Source organism: Oncorhynchus mykiss, chromosome 11, assembly GCF_057628025.1.
Source record: "Oncorhynchus mykiss isolate SJ-2025 chromosome 11, ASM5762802v1, whole genome shotgun sequence".
In the NCBI taxonomy this organism is placed as follows: Eukaryota; Metazoa; Chordata; class Actinopteri; order Salmoniformes; family Salmonidae; genus Oncorhynchus; species Oncorhynchus mykiss.
In genome coordinates this window covers 63,318,714-63,341,912 of record NC_143032.1, presented here as the reverse complement: position 1 = coordinate 63,341,912, position 23,199 = coordinate 63,318,714, and the positions used below count along the sequence as shown (strand labels likewise).

At 42.0% G+C, this 23,199-nt stretch overlaps 1 protein-coding gene and 1 long non-coding RNA gene across 7 annotated transcripts in view; both read right to left on the bottom strand.

Annotated features, from left to right (window-relative positions):
- LOC110536155 (serine incorporator 5) overlaps nucleotides 1–3,296 on the bottom strand; it is a 44,141-nt gene extending 40,845 nt beyond the window's left edge. Inside the window, exon 1 of the mRNA XM_036936027.2 lies at nucleotides 2,886–3,296. Within this exon, the coding sequence (XP_036791922.2) occupies nucleotides 2,886–2,918 (33 nt within the window). The 5' untranslated portion in view covers nucleotides 2,919–3,296. The remainder of the gene's footprint in view (nucleotides 1–2,885) is intronic.
- A 12,798-nt stretch (nucleotides 3,297–16,094) lies between these two features.
- On the bottom strand, nucleotides 16,095–22,578 carry LOC110536153 (uncharacterized). Of its 6 annotated transcripts, none has more exons than XR_002475373.3 (5): nucleotides 22,470–22,574; nucleotides 22,114–22,148; nucleotides 19,227–19,363; nucleotides 17,425–17,543; nucleotides 16,095–17,293 (listed from the first exon to the last, which is right to left on the bottom strand). It is a non-coding gene; the product is annotated as an uncharacterized LOC110536153 (long non-coding RNA). The 6 variants fall into 6 exon arrangements; XR_016484648.1 differs by having other exon boundaries at nucleotides 17,045–17,293; nucleotides 17,411–17,543; XR_002475375.3 differs by lacking the exon at nucleotides 22,114–22,148 and having other exon boundaries at nucleotides 22,470–22,578.
- Between the last annotated feature and the right edge of the window lie 621 nt (nucleotides 22,579–23,199).

The following is a 23,199-nucleotide window of genomic DNA, read 5'->3' as shown; positions in this document are numbered from 1 at the left end:
TTGCAGTTGACCAATGGCTTTCTTGGGAAGACCAGACAGGACAGCATTACAGTAGTCAAGCCTGCTTGTAATAATAGCATGCATGAGTCTCAGCCTAAGAGAGAAACGGCCCACCTTGGCAATGTACCTCAGGTGGTAAAAATCTATTTTGGCTACATTCCTAATGTGTGATTTGAAATTGAGTTCAGAATCTAAAATAGATAGCACTAGGTTTTTTACATGCTATTTTATCTTCTTTGCCCTTGAATTCAAATGTGTGGCCAGATTCTCTCTCTGTGATTTGGATCCAGCAATAATAAGTAAATAGCCACCACAAGCTAATAATCAATGGAAGTGATGGGGGGATGTAAGCATGTTTTTTATGGCCAAATCACCTTTAAGTAACATCAAATATGGAGAGGATTTGAATTGATTTCAAGTGATTTAGACTTTTCTTTTTTTTTTTACATGCTCACATGTCCCCATCAGTTTCATTGACGGTTAGATTGTGGTGGTTAAGGTTAGCTGAAGTTCGTAGTTGGTGTTTAAAGAAAAATTAACCATGGACTACAGTTTCTCTTGACCCATAGACTACTTTCAGGATGAGCAACCATCTAACACAGGGTTTCCCAAAGTCCCCAAGGGGTGCACTTTATGGTTTTTGCCCTAGCACTACACAACTGATTCAACTAATCAACTCATCATCAAGCAAAAACCAGAACGAACACCCCTTGGGGTCACGAGGACCAAGTTTGGGAAACACTGATCTAACATCAAGTTGTAAAATAGTAATCTACTCCTTTAAGAAGCCAAGCCAATCAAAGGCCATAATATCCTGGTTTTGATCAGGGATTTAGCTCAAGTCTCCCTCCTCCTGTGGAAGCCTGACAGTGTTCACAGCCAGAGGGGTTTTAAAGGAAGACCACCATAATCACTACATCTGTTGTTTCCTAAATGTGAAGCTATAGTCTATGAGCCAGGAGAGACTGAAAAACACACACAATGGCTTTGTTTACGTAGCCATGTTGGTTCAGTGGGAAACGTTCTGAAACTGTTCCAGTGTCGGATCTCCCTGCCCCAGCGCTAACCTCAACTATTACAGGCTGAACTATCCAGCTGACCTGGGACCAGTGTCTGGATGTAGAGTGGAGCCATGTGGCAAGCCTGAAGTGACAGATGACTGGATGTTTATTTTAGTCGGATGCAGGTGTGTGCACACGTGTGTCCGCCAGACTACTGCAGGTGTATGCTGAGTCAGTGTGTGACAACAGTGTGTCCTGACCTCTCATTGCTGTGTTTGCCACCCTCCTGTTCTGTTTCCAGCGTAGCTCAGAGTTACAACTACGTCTATCGGAGTCACCTCTCCGGTCCTGATTCTCTCTGGACTACTTCCCTCCCTGTCCATCTACACCACTGTTTCTGGCCCTCTTCTGCACAGCTCTGGCCAGTTTATCTCCGTCACTAATCTAATCCAAACAGCCAGCCCCCCACATTCAGCCAAAGAGGAAATGAACAGACCACCCGCCGATCACACATACAAATAAGATGGACACACAGGCATAGACACACAGTCAAAACAAACACAAATACACACACACACACTCATACACATGTTGACGGGGACAACGCTAATGGGGGTCTGTGACAGACAGGATTATCGCATGGCCTGTGTAGCAAGACAATGTTGACTAAAGTGTTTGTGCTTCATTTCTTGCTAACATCAGCCACACACACCGCATGCATGTGCACACATGCACACACACACCAGCCCGTATTTCCTTTGATTCCGTTCTTCATTGAGTGGACTGAAGGGATGGCCCCTGAATACATTGGATGAGGGACGTGTCCCTGTAATTAAATTCCTCTGGAGGAGAAACTATTCAGTGTGGTTAGTTAGACTAGCAGGCAGTTATGGAACAATGCCAAAGACAAGGCCTATGCAATGGGACATTGAAGATCTCTGTATCACTGTGTTAAATAAGAACCAGTTTTCTCACATACCAATATGAAGTTATATTAAACTAGATGTGTTAATGGACTTTGGCTGGTTGCTTTGACTTCTGCTGCAATGGTAATTTCTACCTAAATTAGCCCCATAGTCTTTTCAGCCAGAGAAGCTCTTCTCATCACCTAATGGCTAGACCACATCATTCCCAAATAGCCTAAGCGAATAAGTGAGGTTTATTGGATTAAGATCTGTGCTAGTCATGCGAACTCAATATCATTCCACTAGAAAATAAGAAATACAGCGACTTGCCCAAAACCTTTAGAACAACACAGCATTACGTCACTGGAAAACTGTGAGATAGTTTCAAAAAATGAATTGGATCAAGCCGGGCACAACCGCTAGGATGTTGGCAGAGGTAACCAGATCGGCAAATGTAGGAACTGAAGGCAAATTAGTGTCACGCACGCCGTCAACTCATGTTAAACAGTGCGATGACACATTGTTTACAGTAGAAGTGACATCTACAACACAAGCAACAATGTTGCCAGTTTACACAAATGTTACAGACTCGCGATCGATTCAAATCATAACATCTTTGTAGCTGCGTCGCGCGCTACTACTCATTTTTTGGGGAAACTGTGGCAGGCTAGATTATCTTCGATGGTCATCCGCAAGAATAGCTAGCTACAGTAACTAGCTAGCTAGCGTTTAGCCAAACAGTTGGAAGCCATACACATTTCGTAAAATACAAAAATGAATTGAAACCTTGAATACGAAATCAAGAAAAAAAACTAATTAGCTAACTAAATTCCGACATTTTACATCAAAATGTAGCGTAAGCTACTATACATTATGGAGTTCAATTTGTTAGAAAAACCAATAACGTTCGCTGGTGGTATTTTTTCCATAAACGTGCCGAGTATAATATTAGTTATAACCACAATTAGTTATTACTCACCTGCCCTATACAGCACGGATTAGGTCTACACATCTTGTTATGGTTGTCAAAAATTCCCTTCCAGAATTCAGCCCACTTTTCCAGTTCGGTACAGACGGACGTTCTCGCATAAAATTCTACTCAGAGCGCCTGCAGTACATGTACTTCCCCGTCTCTATCTCTCTCTCTTTCTAGCCCCCTCTCTCCTCCCACTGTTTTTACCGTGATGGCGTTACTTGTTACAGGCAGGTGCTCATCGCACAGACAAAATGCCAGACTCAAAGCGAGTAAAATGCCATAGTAGAGCTACTGTGTAATAAATCAATATATGAAGCATTATAAACATTTAATACGCACGACAGAAAATATACTGAATAACTATGACACATTTAATTTAGATGATTGTATTTTCTTATTTTATTTCTATGTCACATCCGTTTTCGTCACGTTGTTGGGTTCATATAGTTTCTATTCATGATAGTTGTACGCTATTCAATGAGGGGATATACCGTGCATTCAGAAGGTATTCATACCCCTTGATCCAATCCACATTTTGTTGTTACAACCTGAATTCAAAATATATGCAATATTTTTTCTCTCGTCCATCTACACACAATATCTCATAATGACAAAGTGAAAACATATTTGTAGAAATGTTTCCAAATGTATTGAAAATTAAATACATAAATATCTCATTTGCATAAGTATTCACACCCCTGAGTCAATACTTTGTAGAGTGATTACAGCTGGGAGTCTTTCTGGTGAAGTCTCTAAGAGCTTTTCCACACCTGTATTGTACAACATTTGCCCATTATTGTTTTCCAAATTCTAAATGAAAGAGAGAAAGAGAGAATTAGAGATAGCATACTTAAGTTCACACAGGAAACCGGATAAGACAGGAGAAGTACTCTAGATATAACAGACTGACCCTAGCCCCCTGACACATAATCTACTGCAGCATAAATACTGGAGGCTGAGACAGGAGGGGTCAGGAGACACTGTGGCCCCTACCGATGATACCCCCGGACAGGGCCAAACACGCAGGATATAACCCCACCCACTTTGCCAAAGCACAGCCCCCCTTTTCAACCACCAACTCACCATCCTGAGACAAGGCCGAGTATAGACCACAAAGATCTCCGCCATGGCACAACCCAAGGGGCCCCCCGCGCCAACCCAGACAGGAAGATCACGTCAGTGACTCAACCCACTCAAGTGACGCACCCCTCCTAGGGACAGCATGGAAGAGCACCAGTAAGCCAGTGACTCAGCCCCTGTAATAGGGTTAGAGGCAGAGAATCCCAGTGGAGAAAGGGGAACCGGCCAGGCAGAGACAGCAAGGGCGGTTCGTTGCTCCAGAGCCTTTCTGTTCACCTTCAAACTCCTGGGCCAGACTACACTCAATCATATGACCTACTGAAGAGATGAGTCTTCAGTAAAGACTTAAAGGTTGAGACCGAGTCTGCGTCTCTCACATGGGTAGGCTGACCATTCCATAAAAATTGAGCTCTATAGGAGAAAGCCCTGCCTCCAGCTGTTTGCTTAGAAATTCTAGGGACAATTAGGAGGCCTGTGTCTTGTGACCGTAGCGTACTTGTAGGTATGTACCGCAGGACCAAATCGGAACGATAGGTAGGAGCAAGCCCATGTAATGCTTTGTAGGTTAGCAGTAAAACCTTGAAATCAGCCCTTGCCTTAACAGAAAGCCAGTGTGGGGAGGCTAGCACTGGAGTAATATTATCAAATTTTTTGGATTCTAGCAGCCGTATTTAGCACTAACTGCAGTTTATTTAGTGCTTTATCCAGGTAGCCCTGAAAGTAGCGAATTGCAGTAGTCTAACCTAGAAGTAACAAAAGCATGGATACATTTTTCTGCATCATTTTTGGACAGAAAGTTTCTGATTTTTGCAATGTTACGTAGATGGAAAAAAGCTGTCCTTGAAACAGTCTTGATATGTTCGTCAAAAGAGAGATCAGGGTCCAGAGAAAATTGATTTTTATTTGGATTTCATGTAATGACATACACAAAATAGTCCAAATTGGTGAAGTGAAATGAAAAAAAGAACTTGTTTAAAAAAATTCTAAACGGAAAGTGGTGCGTGCATATGTATTCACCCACTTTGCTATGAAGCCCCTAAATAAGATCTGGTGCAACCAATTACCTTCAGAAGTCACATAATTAGTTAAATAAAGTCCAACTGTGTGCAATCTAAGTGTCACATGATATATCACATGATCTCAGTATATATACACCTGTACTGAAAGGCCCCAGAGTCTGCAACACCACTAAGCAAGGGGCACCACCAAGCAAGCGGCACCATGAAGACCAAGGAGCACTCCAAAATGATCAGAGACAAAGTTGTGGAGAAGTACAGATCAGGGTTGGGTTATAACTTTGAACATCCCACGGACCACCATTAAATCCATTATATAAAAAAAGAAAGAATATGGCAACACAACAAACCTGCCAAGAGAGGGCCGCCCACCAAAACTCACGGATCAGGCAATGATGGCTTTAATCAGAGAGGCAACAAAGAGACAAAAGATAACCCTGAAGGAGCTGCAAAGTTCCACAGCGGAGATTAGAGTATCTGCCCATAGGACCACTTTAAGCCGTACACTCCACAGAGCTAGGCTTTACGGAAGAGTGGCAAGAAAAAAAAGCCATTGCTTAAAGAAAAAAATAAGCAAACCGTTTGGTGTTTGCCAACAGGCATGTGGGAGACTCCCCAAACATATGGAAGAAGGTACTCTGGTCAGATGAGACTAAAATGTAGCTTTTTGTGAATCAAGGAAAACGCTATGCCTGGTGCAAACCTAACACCTCTCATCATCCCGAGAACACCATCCCCACAGTGAAGCATGGTGGTGGCAGCATCATGCTGTGGGGATGTTTTTCATCGGCAGGGACTGGGAAACTGGTCAGAATTGAAGTAATGATGGATGGCTCTAAATACATTGAAATTCTTGAGGGAAACCTGTTTCAGTCTTCCAGAGATTTGAGCCCAGGACAGAGGCTCACCTTCCAGCAGGACAATGACCCTAAGCATACTGCTAAAGCAACACGTGAGTGGTTTAAGGGGAAACATTTAAATGTCTTGGAATGGCCTAGTCATAACCCAGACCTCAATCCAATTGAGTATCTGTGGTATGACTTAAAGATTGCTGTACACCAAATCAAATGATACAACCCCCCCCCCCCAAAAAAAACATTTTAATTCCAGGTTGTAAGGCAGCAAAATAGGAAAAACACCAAGGGGAGTGAATACTTCCGCAAGCCACTAGATTTAAGCCAAGTTGCCTACTATCTATGGTGGTGAAACGGACAGCACTCTCTAAGGTGCTAATTAATTCAAAGCATTTTAGACTTCACTGCAGTATGCACACATACTTGAGTATAACTGCGGGCCTTACACAAGTCCGAATTTCTTATAGCCTAATTTTCTAGACGTCAGTGTACAGCAACATTTTTAGACAACACTTCAGAACACCCGCCATGTACACATACTCAGCAGTGGGGCTTACAAGACCCCAATTTCATATCATTTTCAAGACATCAATGTAACAGTAGAACAAATATCTCTATATCGGAATATAACTTAAAATAAAATAGAACAATGTAGGCTACAGCAGAACACAATGAGAATATTTAGACCTCCTGCCTATGTGATAATATGAAGCACATATTCAATTACAAACTTGTTTTGTGCTGTGAAAGTACATTTAAAAAAATGTCCTACCTTAGTTTTCCAAACCTTCCACAATGACTCTCCCCATGTCAAGGCCATTTAACTCTTGCGAGTCAACTTCTTGCTTAAAGCCAGGAGCGGACATGAGACTGATGTTTAGCTTCCTTCTAAGGCTTTTTGCATTTTGTACAGCCCAACTTTGAATTCTGCATGACAAGCCAGGGGTTATACGTTTGCTTCTTCTTGAATTGCAAATTGCACCTGCTCCGACCACTTTGTCGGTGGATGCACTGGGGGGGGGCGGGATAAATAACGAGGAGGCAACTTGATTTAATGCTGATCGCTTTTACTAGAATGTCTACAGTGCGAACAGTGAAATAAGTCATCAATTATGCCACGAGAGGCAAATAGGTGCCGGAACAAACAAAGTCAAATCTGAGACGTGCACAAGATCCGACTCAAAATAAGCACGGGATTTAAGTCAAAACTGTAACTCGGCCACTCAGGAACATTCACAGGAACAGTCTTCTTGGTAAGCAACTCCAGCATAGATTTGGCCTTGTGTTTTAGGTTGTTGTCCTACAGAAAGGTGAATTCATCTCCCAGTGTCTGGTGGAAGGCAGACTGAACCAGGTCTTCCTGTAGGATTTTGCTTGTGCTTAACTCCATTCCGTTTATTTTTTATCCTGAAAAATTCCCCAGTCATTAACGATTACAAGCATACCCATAACATGATGCAGCCACCACTATGCTTGAAAATATGGAGTGGTACTCAGTAGTGTGTTGTATTGGATTTGCCCCAAACATAACACTTTGTATTCAGGACCAAAATGAATTGCTTTGCCACATTTCTTTTCAGTCTTTCTTTGGTGCCTTCTTGCAAACAGGATGCATTTTTTTGAATATTTTTTCTTCTGTACAGGCTTCCTTCTTTTCACATGGTCAATAAGGTTATTATTGTGAAGTAACTACAATGTTGTTGATCCATTTTCAGTTTTCCACTATCACAGCTGTTAAACTCTGTAATTGTTTTAAAGTCACCATTGGCCTCATGGTGAAATCTCAGAGCAGTTTCCTTCCTATCTGGCAACTGAGTTAGGAAGGATGCCTATATCTTTGTAGTGACTGGGTGCATTGATACACCATTCAAAGTGTATTTAGTAACTTCACCATGCTCAAAGGGATAGTCCATTTTCAATTGTTTTTATTTTTACCCATCTACCAATAAGTGCCCTTCTTCGCGAGGCATTGGAAAACCTTCCTGGTCTTTGTGGTTGAATCTGTGTTTGAAATTCACAGCTCGGCTGAGGGACCTTACAGACAATTGTATGTGTGGGGTACAAAGATGAGGTAGTCATTCAAAAATCATGTTAAACACTATTATTGCACATAGAGTGAGTCCATGCAACTTATAATGTGACTTGTTAAGCACATTTGTACTCCTGAACTTATTAGGCTTGCAGTAACAAAGGGGTTGAATACTTATTGACTCTAGGTATTTCAGCTTTACATTTTTTATTAATTTGTAAAATGTAGAAAAACAATTTTACTTTGACAAGGTGCGTAGGCCAGTGACTCCAAAAATCTCAATTTTAAATTCTGTAACACAACAAAATGTGGAAAATACTTTCTGAAGGCAGTGTATGTTGAACAAACTGTGTGTGTGTGTGTGTTTAAAGGGTTATTGTAGAGAAAGAGTTGGGTGTTTGCTTTTCATAACATTCTCAGTTCCCTTTGTCTTTTAGGTAACCTGGGTGATGACACTGACTTCCTCTTCTCAGACTCTTCTTTCTTTCTTTTCCACAGAGAAACGCAAACAAGATAGAGGGAGGAATGTTTAGAGAGGGGATGGTTTTCAGTCGGTGTGTGTGTGTTTGTGCATGCGTGTGCGTCACATGTATTTGTGTGTGTGTGTGGTACAGGACCTTCACATGGATACAGAATGGCATGTCTGAGCCCACTCACACAGGCAACGTTTTCTTAGTCTTTACGTTGGAAGTCATCTGGGAATCTGAGAGCCTGGGCATGTATTTATTTTTGATATAATGTGATGCCGAGAACCAATATCATGTGATATTGAAGTGAAAGTCATATAAGGCAGCCAGTGGTGATTTTAGCATGTATATCTTGGTGGGCAAAACAAAAAAAAGTGGGATGCATCCCAGCAAAGACACAACACAACACTAAACAATACATGAATTGCACTGTAACAGTGACCAAAAACTGTTAGGGCCTACATAAAGCTGTCCCAACATCTTACCACTGCTACACCTGGCTATCAGCTGAGCCTTTCTGGCAGTGAAACAGTTCATTCAACCTCATTTAATCCCTTTTTTATTTATTTTAATTTCACCTTTATTTAACCAGGTAGGCAAGTTGAGAACAAGTTCTCATTTACAATTGCGAACTGGCCAAGATAAAGCAACGCAGTTTGACACATTCAACAACACAGAGTTACACATGGAGTAAAACAAACATACAGTCAATAATACAGTATAAACAAGTCTATATACGATGTGAGCAAATGAGGTGAGATAAGGGAGGTAAAGGCAAATAAAAGGCCATGGTGGCAAAGTAAATACAATATAGCAAGTAAAACATGAATGGTTGATTTGCAGTGGAATAATGTGCAAAGTAGAGATAGAAATAATGGGGTGCAAAGGAGAAAAATAAATAAATACAGTAGGGGGAGTGGTAGTTGTTTGGGCTAAATTGTAGATGGGCTATGTACAGGTGCAGTAATCTGTGAGCTGCTCTGACAGCTGGTGCTTAAAGCTAGTGAGGGAGATAAGTGTTTCCAGTTTCAGAGATTTTTGTAGTTCGTTCCAGTCATTGGCAGCAGAGAACTGGAAGGAGAGGTGGCCAAAGAAAGAATTGGTTTTGGGGGCGACCAGAGAGATATACCTGCTAGAGCATGTGCTACAGGTGGGTGCTGCTATGGTAACCAGCAAGCTGAGATAAGGTGGGACTTTACCTAGCAGGTTCTTGTAGATGACCTGGAGTCAGTGGGTTTGGCGACAAGTATGAAGAGAGGACCAGCCAACGAGAGCGTACAGGTCGCAGTGGTGGGTAGTATATGGGGCTTTGGTGACACACCTCCAGACTGTGTAAGGGCTATTTGACCAAGAAGGAGTGATGGAGCGCTACATCAGATTACCTGGCCTCTACAATTACCTGACCTCAACCCAATTTATGGCAGTTCCTTCAATACTGTTGGAAAATCATTCCTCGTGAAGCTGGTTGAGAGAATGCCAAGAGTGTGCAAAGCTGTCATTAAGGCAAGGGGTGGCTACTTTGAAGAATAACAAATATATTTTGATGTCTTCACTATTATTGTACAATGTAGAGTATAGTAAAAAAATAAGAAAAACCCTTGAATGGGTAGGTGTGTCCAAACTTTTGACTGATACTGTATATATAGATTTTAAATCCCTGCCCCCGTCCCTGCAGGAGGCCTTTTTCCTTTTGGTAGGCTGTCATTGTAAATAAGAATTTGTTTTTAACCGATTTGCCTTGTTCATTTTTTTTTTACAAATATATTATTCACCATTGCCTGTTGATTAGAAAACATACGTTTTATGGCCTTTCAACCTCTGCTATATTGTGGATTCAGAGCTATCTAATAGATCTCAGAGGGTTTTCTTTAATGGAAGCTTCTCTAATGTCCAACATGTAGGGTGTGGTGTACCGCAGGGCAGCTCTCTAGTGTCTTTTATATTTTTACCAATTACCTGCCACTGGCATTAAACAAAACCTGTGTATCCATGTATGCTGATAATTTAACCATATATGCTAACATTCAAAAGTTTGGGGCCACTTAGAAATGTCCTTGTTTTTGAAAGAAAATCACATTTTTCATCCATTAAAATAACATCAAATTGGTCAGAAATACCGTGTAGACATTGTTAATGTTGTCAATGACTATTGTAGCTGGAAACGGCTATTTTCTTTCATGGAATATCTACATAGGCGTACAGAGGCCCATTATTGATCATTAGAAAACCCTTTTGCAATTATGTTAGCACAGCTGAAAACTGTTGAGCTAATTAAAGAAGCAATAAAACTGTCCTTCTTTAGACTAGTTGAGTATCTGGAGCATCAGCATGTGAGTTCGATTACAGGCTTAAAATGGCCAAAAACAAAGAACTGTCTTCTGAAACTCGTCAGTCTATTCTTGTTCTGAGAAATGAAGGCTATTCCATTCACAGAAGAGCGCAAACTGGCCCTAACCAGAATAGAAAGAGGAGTGGGAGGCTCTGGTGCACAACTGAGCAACAGGACAAGTACATTAGAGTGTCTGGCCTGTCTCCTGGTAGCGCCTCCATGCTCTGGACACTACGCTGACAGACACAGCAAACCTTCTTGCCACAGCTCGCATTGATGTGCCATCCTGGATGAGCTGCACTACCTGAGCCACTTGTGTGTGTTGTAGACTCCGTCTCATGCTACCACTAGAGTGAAGGCACCGACAGCATTCAAAAGTGACCAAAACATCAGCCAGGAAGCATAGGAACTGAGAAGTGGTCTGTGGTCACCACTGCAGAACCACTCCTTTATTGGGGGTGTCTTGCTAATTGCCTATAATTTCCACCTGTTGTCTATTCCATTTGCACAACAGCATGTGAAATGTATTGGTCAATCAGACTTGCTTCCTAAGGGGACAGTTTGATTTCACAGAAGTGTGATTGACTTGGAGTTACATTGTGTTGTTTAAGTGTTCCCTTTATTTTATTTGTATTTATTTGAGCAGTGTATTTCAGTCTCTCTTGGCTAAGAGTTGAGGAGAGACTGACTGTTCCTTATAAAAAGAAAAAGTGATGCAATGTGTTGAACATTTCAAATTGCTTGCATAGTCAACAAACACAGCTCTGACAAAGCAATTCTTTCTTTGGCCGCCTCTCCTTCCAGTTCTCTGCTTCCAATGACTGGAACGAACTACAAAAATCTCTGAAACTGGAAACACTTATCTCCCTCCCTAGCTTTAAGCACCAACTGTCAGAGCAGCTCACAGATTACTGAACCTGTACATAGCCCACCTATAATTTAGCCCAAACAACTACCTCTTTCCCTACTGTATTTAATTAAATAATTTAGCTCCTTTGCACCCCATTATTTGTATTTCTACTTTGCACATTCTTCCACTGCAAATCTACCATTCCAGTGTTTTACTTGCTATATTGTATTTACTTTGCCACCATGGCCTTTTTTTGCCTTTACCTCCCTTATCGCACCTAATTTGCTCACATCGTATATAGACTTGTTTATACTGTATTATTGGCTGTATGTTTGTTTTACTCCATGTGTAACTCTGTGTCGTTGTATGTGTCGAACTGCTTTGCTTTATCTTGGCCAGTTCGCAATTGTAAATGAGAACTTGTTCTCAACTTGCCTACCTGGTTAAATAAAGGTGAAATAAATCAAATAAACACACTTACCCCACCAGCCATGCCACCAGGGGTCTTTCACAGTCCCCAAAACATAACAAAGTCACAAAAGCGTACATTATTATATAGAGCGATTACTGCATGGAACTCCATTACATCTCATATTGCTCAAATGAACAGCAAACCTGGTTTAAAAAAACAGATAAAGCAACACCTCACGGCACCACGCCTCTCCCCTATTTGACCTAGATATTTTGTGTGTATGTATTGATATGTAGGCTGTGTTTGCCATTCTTGTCTATTAATGTTCTGCATTATGTAATGTTTCATGTTTGTGTGGACCCCAGGAAGTGTACAGTGCCTTGCGAAAGTATTCGGCCCCCTTGAACTTTGCGACCTTTTGCCACATTTCAGGCTTCAAACATAAAGATATAAAACTGTATTTTTTTTGTGAAGAATCAACAACAAGTGGGACACAATCATGAAGTGGAACGACATTTATTGGATATTTCAAACTTTTTTAACAAATCAAAAACTGAAAAATTGGGCGTGCAATATTATTCAGCCCCCTTAAGTTAATACTTTGTAGCGCCACCTTTTGCTGCGATTACAGCTGTAAGTCGCTTGGGGTATGTCTCTATCAGTTTTGCACATCGAGAGACTGACATGTTTTCCCATTCCTCCTTGCAAAACAGCTCGAGCTCAGTGAGGTTGGATGGAGAGCATTTGTGAACAGCAGTTTTCAGTTCTTTCCACAGATTCTCGATTGGATTCAGGTCTGGACTTTGACTTGGCCATTCTAACACCTGGATATGTTTATTTTTGAACCATTCCATTGTAGATTTTGCTTAATGTTTTGGATCATTGTCTTGTTGGAAGACAAATCTCCGTCCCAGTCTCAGGTCTTTTGCAGACTCCATCAGGTTTTCTTCCAGAATGGTCCTGTATTTGGCTCCATCCATCTTCCCATCAATTTTAACCATCTTCCCTGTCCCTGCTGAAGAAAAGCAGGCCCAAACCATGATGCTGCCACCACCATGTTTGACAGTGGGGATGGTGTGTTCAGCTGTGTTGCTTTTACGCCAAACATAACGTTTTGCATTGTTGCCAAAAAGTTCAATTTTGGTTTCATCTGACCAGAGCACCTTCTTCCACATGTTTGGTGTGTCTCCCAGGTGGCTTGTGGCAAACTTTAAACAACACTTTTTATGGATATCTTTAAGAAATGGCTTTCTTCTTGCCACTCTTCCATAAAGGCCAGATTTGTGCAATATATCTGTCCTATGGACAGAGTCTCCCACCTCAGCTGTAGATCTCTGCAGTTCATCCAGAGTGATCATGGGCCTCTTGGCTGCATCTCTGATCAGTCTTCTCCTTGTATGAGCTGAAAGTTTAGAGGAACGGCCAGGTCTTGGTAGATTTGCAGTGGTCTGATACTCCTTCCATTTCAATATTATCGCTTGCACAGTGCTCCTTGGGATGTTTAAAGCTTGGGAAATATTTTTGTATCCAAATCAGTCTTTAAACTTCTTCACAACAGTATCTCGGACCTGCCTGGTGTGTTCCTTGTTCTTCATGATGCTCTCTGCGCTTTTAACGGACCTCTGAGACTATCACAGTGCAGGTGCATTTATACGGAGACTTGATTACACACAGGTGGATTGTATTTATCATCATTAGTCATTTAGGTCAACATTGGATCATTCAGAGATCCTCACTGAACTTCTGGAGAGAGTTTGCTGCACTGAAAGTAAAGGGGCTGAATAATTTTGCACGCCCAATTTTTCAGTTTTTGATTTGTTAAAAAAGTTTGAAATATCCAATAAATGTCGTTCCACTTCATGATTGTGTCCCACTTGTTGATTCGTCACAAAAAAATACAGTTTTATATCTTTATGTTTGAAGCCTGAAATGTGGGAAAAGGTCGCAAAGTTCAAGGGGGCCGAATACTTTCGCAAGGCACTGTAGCTGCTGGTTTTGCAACAGCTTATGGGGTTCTTAATAAAATACAAAAAACAATGGCTCTCATAACTATTCTTGGAGTGATTCTGCAATCAGTGTGTACTGGCCTCCTGTGTTACAACTTCTGACACCACCATCATCCACACACACACAACCCTGTCATTTCTCCAGGCTTGGCCGCCATACACAGCCATTGTGTCCCTGCTCTGCTGTTCCGGTGCCGTATTGTATTGTGGGGCAGTTCTATAGACTTGAATCATTCAGCTTGCCCTCACCTCAACCCTGAGCCTTGGCCATGACCCAAATGGTTCTCTGTCTGTCTGGACCGAGTCCAGCTCCAATACTTAAAAAAATGTATCCTTCCTTCCTTTTCATTGAGACAACTGATCCAACAACATCGGATGGGTGAAACCAAGGGTCTCACTACAGTACAGGTGTAGCGGACGCCAGCTTTTGACCTGCTCTGACAGGGGACAGCTCAGTCCCTGAGTCTGGTGAGAGACTAACTAAATCTGTCATAAGATCTGCTCTCACTTGCCAGGTTGTGTCAGATCCGTGTGGACAGAGGAGAGGACAGGAACAGGCCACTTTAGACTGCTGACATACAGCGCTGCTGGTGGAACAATGGTGTCAGAGCGGAGCAGGAATTGAGTGGAGAGCCACCATGTCTCTTTCCCACACACACTAAGCAAATTAGTTTCGCATGGCCCAGTGCCCCAGGTGGGCAGGATTTGTTCATTCTTGGGCTCCCGAGGGGCGCAGCGGTCTACGGCACTGCATCTCAGTGCTTGAGGCGTCACTACAGACACCCTTGCTCGAATCCAGGCTGTATCACAACCAGCCGTGATTGGGAGTCCCATTGGGCGGTGTACAATTGGCCCAGCGTCGTCCGGGTTTGGCCGTTGTTGGCAGTCATTGTAAATAAGAATTGGTTCTTAACTGATTTGCCTAGTTAAATAAAGGTTAAATAATTGGTCATGAAGTAAAATCCCCACCCACCTGGTGGCTCGTTTTGCAAGCCATAAAAACAACCTTTCCCACTATCCAAATCTGTGCAAACAGACTGGCACACAGACATTTTTTATTCTTCAGACATGTGAGATTTAATCTCTGCTCATGTAGTGGGTGGGAGGTATATGTATTTATTCAGAGCACTAAGGGCTCTGCCCTCCATGTGGGGTGAATGGCACCCTAAACCAGAGTGGGAGTAGGTATTTTTTACTAAGATTTCTCCACTTAATTAATTGTATTCATATTTTTTGGGGGATAATTGATTAGATACTTTATGCTAAGAGAAGTCAGCTAAGAGTTGAGGTGTTGCATTAATTCAGAAGTGTCAACCAAATGAACAACCACAATCTCAGACAGAATGACTTATCCTACATCACATCAAAAATAAATAACATACATTTAGATTGTTTTTGTATGAAATGAATCATGACAATATTACAGTACATCTAAATGTATGAAATTAATCATGACAAAAATACAGTCTTGCTGTTTTCTTCTTTCGTCACCTAAATAGTCGTGCTCTAGCAGTCTCTTACAGAGCTCTATCCAGAACCACTGTTAGACCACACTGAAGGTCTTCCACTGGACCACACGAGCCACGCTGGAGTTAGAAGTTGCCACTAACCACAGGTCTAGAATAACATTATTCAACACTAAACTTTAACCATTAGGAGGTTAAAAAAAAAAAAAATAACTGACCATGGACCACGGTTTAGGGGCAACTTCTAACTACCCAGTCCAATGAACCACACTGGACATTTAACAGCAAGACCAGCAAGAATATACAACCCAGTCGACCTAAATAGTTCCCAAACCACACATCGAACCTCACAGTAACACTTGGTTTTTGTTGCAGTTAAATGTACCGCCACCATCCCTACACCTGTGTGTGTGTGTGTGTGTTAGTCCTGGGTTGCTATTGCGCTATTTTGTACCGCCTACATCCGTTTAATTACTGGGCTCTGACTATAATGGGATTCCAGTTCTATACGAGTAGACCATGTTACTCTGACAGTGTGTGAGAATATTTATGTTTAATTGACGAGGTTACTTCTGATAACATGGTCACAGTACAAAAATATGTATGCATTCTAGGCCCTTGCTGGCCCAATCCAAAATTGGAAACCAGTCATTGAATCCTTTGTACAAGCCAAACCATCAGTTTAAATAAGCAAGCAGAATAATATTTACCATGTTGTTATTAATATCATGGTCAAACACAAACATGTCAAGGAGGTATTTAACCTTCTATCTCTGGTGTATGATGGAATAATAATGTCTGTGCTATTGATTCCAATGCTGAGATGTGCGTGTGTGTCTGTGTTGTTCATTCCTTGTCTCCAGACCATCTCGTTTCCTCTTGATTCTCTTTGAGAGGCTCAGATGAGGAGTTGTGCTGGGGCAGCTGGGGCTGTTCGTAAAGTACCTCACCCTCAGAGGCTGTTGAGAGGAGACGGGAGGGGGGGGGGGGGGGCTGGGAGAAACAGCACTGAATAAACAGACTGACTTCATCCCAAATGCCTCCGTTAGTGCACTGCTTTAAGAGCTGGTCAAAATTAGTGCACTAAATAAGGAATAGGGTGCCATTTAGAACTCTTCCAGAGAAAAACCAAAGAGAAGGGAGGCCGAGGGGGGCTCAGGGGTTCCTATAGCCTGAGGTAGTTCTGACACAGAACTGAACAGCAGGGGGGACAGGCTGCTGTATGTCTGTATGCCAGATCACCCTCCCACACAGGACCCAGGGACCCCGTTTGTGTGCTGGACTGTGTATCACATTAGAGTTAGAGACATGAAGGCATTATTTAAATCCACAATGTATTATTGAGGACCCAGATATTTTCAAGGCGTTGCTTAGTCTTAAATGAACCACACATGCAGACACAGAAAAGACAGACACTCACAGGCCAGGAGTTTCCTGCTAGGAATGTTAACAAGAGAGAGACAGAGGGTGTTATACCACAGAGTAGCAGGGAACATGAGTCTCAAATGGCAACCACATTCCCTACATTTGTACAACTTTTGAACAGAGTCCTCCGGTCAAAAGTAGTACACTATACAGGGAATAGCTTGCCATTTGGGATGCAGCATTATGTATTCAGAAAGGTTTGTGTCTGACAATACAGTAATCTGAACCTTGATGCTCAGTCTAGATTTATTTTTAAATCACAGAGACCAGACAATTTCAGAACAAAGTTCAATTGAGCTGCCTAGTTTCAGTGCCATTCTACAGGCAAACGTGTTTTGTCTCGTCTATATGTTTAAATTGGACTGAGCTTATGGTGTGTGTACCTGCGGAAGCTCCGCAAGGACGCAGTCCACGGCCCACATGTCGACGCCCACCCCATGCATCCTGGCACTGAACAACTCTGGAGAACCACGCCACCTGAGAGAGAGCAAACATTGTATCAAACACAGTGAGTGACACATTAAATGCAATTTTAAAAAATATAAATAAATGGACAATAAAGACTTTGAAATGGAGTTTGAGAGTGACACCTACAGGTGACTGACTACCTGGTGAGTGTAGACTGTAGGGCTGCCGAGAGTTTTACTCAAACAAAAATCAGACAGCTTCAGCAGCCCATTCTCATCCAGCAGCAGGTTATTGGGTTTCAGATCGTACACAGCGTTTACTGTGGAGAAATATACAGTTGAAGTCGGAAGTTTACATACACCTTAGCCAAAAACATATAAACTCAGTTTTTTTAATCCTAGTAGAAATTCCCTGTCTTAGGTCAGTTAGGATCACCACTTTAGAGAATTATTTATTTCAGCTTTTATTTCTTTCATCACATTCCCAGTGGGTCAGAAGTTTACATACACTCAATTAGTATTTGGTAGCATTGCCTTTACATTTTTTAACTTGGGTCTAACGTTTCGGTAGCCTTCCACAAGCTTCCCACAATAAGCTGGGTGAATGTTGGCCCATTCCTCCTGACAGAGCTGGTGTAACCGAGTCAGGTTTGTAGGCCTCCTTGCTCGCAAATGATTTTTTCAGTTCTGCCCACAAATGTTCTATGGTATTGAGGTCAGGGCTTTGTGATGGCCACTCCAAAACCTTGATTTTCTTGTCCTTAAGCCATTTTGCCACAACTTTGGAAGAATTCTTGGGGTCATTGTTCATTTAGAAGGCCCATTTGCAACCAAGCTTTAACTTCCTGACTTTGGTGTGAGAAGTCTCAATACATTCACATAATTTTCCTCCCTCATGATGTCATCTATTTTGTGAAGTGCACCAGTCCATCCTGCAGCAAAGCACCCCCACAACATGATGCTTCACGGTTGGGATGGTGTTCTTCGGCTTGCAAGCATCTCCCTTTTCACTCCAAACAAAACAATGGTCATTATGGCTAAAGAGTTTTATTTTTGTTTCATCAGACCAGAGAACATTTATCCAAAAAGTACGATCTTTGTCCCCATGTGCAGTTGCAAACCGTAGTCTGGCCTTTTTATGGCGGGTGTTGAGCAGTGGCTTCTTCTTTGCTGAGCGGCCTTTCAGGTTATGTCGATATAGGGCTAGTTTTACTGTGGATCTAAATACTTTTGTACCCGTTTCCTCCAGCATCTTCACAAGGTCCTTTGCGGTTGATCTGGGATTGATTTGCACTTTTCACACCTAAGTACGTTCATCTCTAGGAGACAGAACGTGTCTCCTTCCTGAGCGGTATGACGGCTGCGTGGTCCCAGGGTGTTTATACTTGCGTACTATTGTTTGTACAGATGAACGCGGTACCTTCAGGCATTTGGAAATTGCTCCCAAGGATGAACCATACTTGTGGAGGTCTACAATATTTTTTCTGGGGTCTTGGCTGATTTCTTTTGATTTTCCCATGATGTCAAGCAAAGAGGAACTGAGTTTGAAGGTAGGCCTTGAAATACATCCACAGGTACACCTCCAATTGACTCAAATTATGTCAATTAGCCTATCAGAAGCTTCTAAAGCATGACAGAATTTTCTGGAATTTTCCAAGCTGTTTAAAGGCACAGTCAACTTAGTGTTTGTAAACTTCTGACCCACTAGAATTGTGATACAGTGAATTATAAGTGAAATAATCTGTCTGTAAACAGTTGTTGGAAAAATGACTTGTGTTATGCACAAAGTAGGTGCCCTAACCGACTCGTTAAAGCTATAGTTTTTTAACAAGACATTTGTGGAGTGGTTGAAAAACAAGTTAATGAATCCAACCTAAGTGTATGTAAACTTCCGACTTCAATTGTAATTGATTTATAACAAACGTACATTTGTTAATTTACATAAAATACAATTACAAATATAATTTCTGAAGTGGAGACGAGTCTATCACGCCTAACTTTACCTGACACAAGCACCTATGAGAAGGTGTGTATTGTATGACAGTGTGTGGTGCATGTACTCCAGGCCCAGTAGAGTCATCACTATGAAGCCTTTGATGTTGGCTGGAGTCAGCACCAGAATGGTATCTTTAATCACCACCTAGAACACAGGAGAGAGTTAGACCAGGGGTGTCAGCCAGTCTCTCAATAGTCTACCTTTTCTTAACTCCAAGGCTGAAGGTCCACATACAACAAATCACCTCTCAGGAAAGCACAAGCACAAGAGAATTTCAGCTCAACATCTCTATGTAGACACAGGCTATCAAATCCTCCTCGTATTTCAGTCTTCTGTGTCTGAGCTATTTATCTGTCTGTCTATGATTTGATAATTGCCATTAGATCATCCTGAGAGCTACGGAGAGGGTGGTATTGATTATTTAGGAGCAGCTACCACTCCTTAATTATGGCTCTAAGGGGGTCTGTTTTCCTACTCTCTAACTGAGTTTGATGTATTGGCAGTGAAACTGGGCACTCATCTGGAGCCATCTGGCAGACACAGACTCATAAATCCAGAGCAAAAGGGAGAGAGAGAAATAGGGATGGGCAGAGAGAGCGAGAGGGACAGAGTGAGGCAGAGACACAGACAGACAGATCCCCCAGGACCAGAGCTGGCCCTACAGAACCCCTGAGAGAGAGAGATAGAAGCAAACTAATACCATAGCTCTCAGGCTGCTCCCTCTCTCTGGGAACCAGCCAGTCTTTGATGTTCGGTATGACTGAACCCATATCTGTGCCTCAAGGAGGACATCACAGAGAGCTAACAGAATGAACAGAGTACTAGTCTATAAAGGGACCCTCTTGCATATCCAACAGAACCTTCATACTTTGAATTAACCCATGAATCCCAAGCACTGGATGGAGTATCCCTCTAGTGGCCTCTAGTGCCCAAGGTCACTTTTAGACTAAAGCTGTGAACATCAGCATTTACTGGGGCCAGTTTCCTGGACAGAGATTAATCCTAGTCTTGGAGTAAAAAGCCATTTGGTGGAGTTTTTCCTTTGAGCAAGCTTTTTTTAGTCCAGTACTAGATTTAATCAGGGTCTGGGAAACTGACCCATATGGCCAAAACCTACAGCTCAGTTTTACCTCCAGGTCTGTGTCCATAAAGTCAAACACCAAGCTGATGTTGAATTTATGCCCAAATACATCAAGGAGCTGAGAAATAGACACACAATGGACACACATTAATGTAAGTGTAGGGACATATGATATTGTGCTTTCTTTGAGAACATGACATAATTTCACAGTAAAGGTGATGGTGATCAAGATAATTAGTATTGTTCATAAAGGATGCTTTGGTTGGGAATAATATCCAAATGAGCTCTAAATTATCATTAATGCAACTGATGATGAAACTGATGCAAAGCTCAACCAGGAACGCATGAATATTACTTCTGACAGTTTCAATTTAAACAGTAGGAGTTTAGTTAGATTCTTACCCCGATAATGTTTGGGTGACTTAACTCCTACAGCAGTTTAATCTCTCGACAAACTTGAGACAAATATACGGAATCAAATTTCATGGGGTGGTTTCCCAGACAAAGATGAAGCCTTTTCAACGGAGATTCTCCACAGCTTGCTTTTTAGTCCAGGACTAGTTTTAATCTGTGTCTGGGAAACTACTCCCATACATAGTTTTAACCTAAACCATTCTGAAGCTCCTGTACTGGGATCCACAGACACTCCTTCTCAACAATGCCATTTTTAGATAGATGAGTTTATTAGTCATATGCACAGGGTCGCAGATATAATTGCAGGGTACAGTGAAATTCTTAAACTCTGAGCTCTAACAGTGCAGGTCCATAAGAGAAGTGTATAAAACAATAATAATAAAAATATATACATATTTACAACTGGGGGGGCGGGGCGGGGGCAGGTGGTGGCTATTCAGCAGTGTGATGATCTGGGGGTAGAAGTTATTGGCCAGTCTCACAGTTTTTGCCATGATGCTCCTATACTAGACGTGGGGAGAACATACTGTGTCTCGGGGGGGCTGAGGTCTTTGATGATCTTCTTGGCCTTCCTGCAACACCTGGTGTTGTAGGTGTCCTGGAGGGCAGGCTGTGTGCACCCATTGATGGGTTCAGCTGATCTGTAGAGCCTTGCAGTCAGCGGTGGTGGAGTTGCTGTACCAGGCTGTGATGCAGCCCGACAGTATGCTCTTGATGGTGCTCCTGTAGAACACGGAGGGCCTGCAGGGCCAGGCCGCTCTTGCACATTCTTCTGCCATCTCTATGGCGGCTCTGTTGATGAGGGTGTGCCCAGCCTGGTTCCTCCTGAAGTCCAAAATCAGCTCCTTTGTTTTGCTGACGTTTAGGGAAAGGTGGTTTTTCCTGGCACCACACCGCCAGAGTGTGGCGCCTACCTCCTCTATGTAGGTCTTCTTGTCATTGTTTGTAATCAGGACTACTAGTGTCGCATCGTCAGAAAACTTGATGTTGGAACTTTGAGAGGCTACGCAGTCGTGGGAATACAGGGACTTTGGCAAAGAATAGTCTACAAAACTTAGTCCACTCTGTTCATAACAGAATCTAGTTTTGGGAACAGAAAACTGTACTGTGATCAAATGTTTCATCAATGAGAAAATGTGCTAAATGTCGGCCAAAATCCATCTCCTCCCACTGCCGCCACTGGGCTTCCTCTCATAACCATGGTGAGTGGAAATGCCAACCGGATGCTTCAGGTGCATACATCCAGTGAAACATCTGGCTCAATGTTCTGTGGTTATACTTCCCAGGTTTTACCCACATGGGCATGTGTTAGGCCTACACAAAAACCTTAAAGGAAAAACAGGTGCTCCTGGCAATTACTTTGAAACATTCCTCACAGACTTTAGAGACATGCTCTTACCTTCTTGATGGCAACTATCGTGTCGTTGGTATAGTCTTGTACACAGTGGCAAAGTGGGAAGGCAGGAAGAACAACCATATTCGTTGGTAAGTAAAACAGAGAGAAACACTAGCACCAACTTTAAAAGTGACAAACAGATACATGCAGCTAGCTAACTTATCAACAAACCGAAATAACCTTAGCGTTGCTAGATAATTACTCTCATTTTGAAGGTGTTGCCTTTGTAGCAACCAGCTAAACCATTCATTGTCCTAACTAGTAATCAAGCTTTTCTCTTAATCTATACAGCGCTAACCTTAACAAAACGGCTCATACGAAAAACCCAACAATGGCAATATTATCATGTTTCTCATTACCTAACCATCTCCCAGAGAATCGAGTTTTTCATATATTTTTTCTCTGGACTTTACGCCAAGCGCCACGATTTCAAACTGTAATTTATCCAACTTCCGGCTTTGTTCGTATTTCCGGGTGAAAGGATCTACCTGTTGAGGGTTATGATTTCTGAACAACAGCGCCATCTGTTGATTACTGTAAACCTGAATCTTATATAGATGTGATTATAATCTAACCTTCAAAACAAAGAGCATCGACAGGTTGGTTGGTCGATATGTTATGTCCGTTTGTCAAATTGAGAAAAGCATGTATTTGTAATATGGCAAATTATTTGATGAATGTATATTTTGTAATGACTGTTTTATACAAAAATGGCTATGTTGAAGGCTACAATTGATGATCATATTTCTTTCCTACATGTATTTATGTTATACTGCTTTAGTCTATTCATTACTTAAAACAGTTGGTGCCAGTCACAGCTATCAGGCTTTTTTTACTCACTCTTTCTAAATATTTGACAGGGATCCCCGAGACATGTCTCTTTCAGATTTGAAACCTGTGTGATATATGCACCAGTGAACACACACAGCTCCATGGCTTCTTTCAGCTCAGTCATATACTGTATATGCATCAGTGAACACATCTCCAGTCTCAAAATTTCATCTTCTACATCCCATCCCAGAGGATTAGACATGGGCCTGCCCCTCTGACCCTCACAAAGATAGATTGACATACCACCCCCCCCCCCCC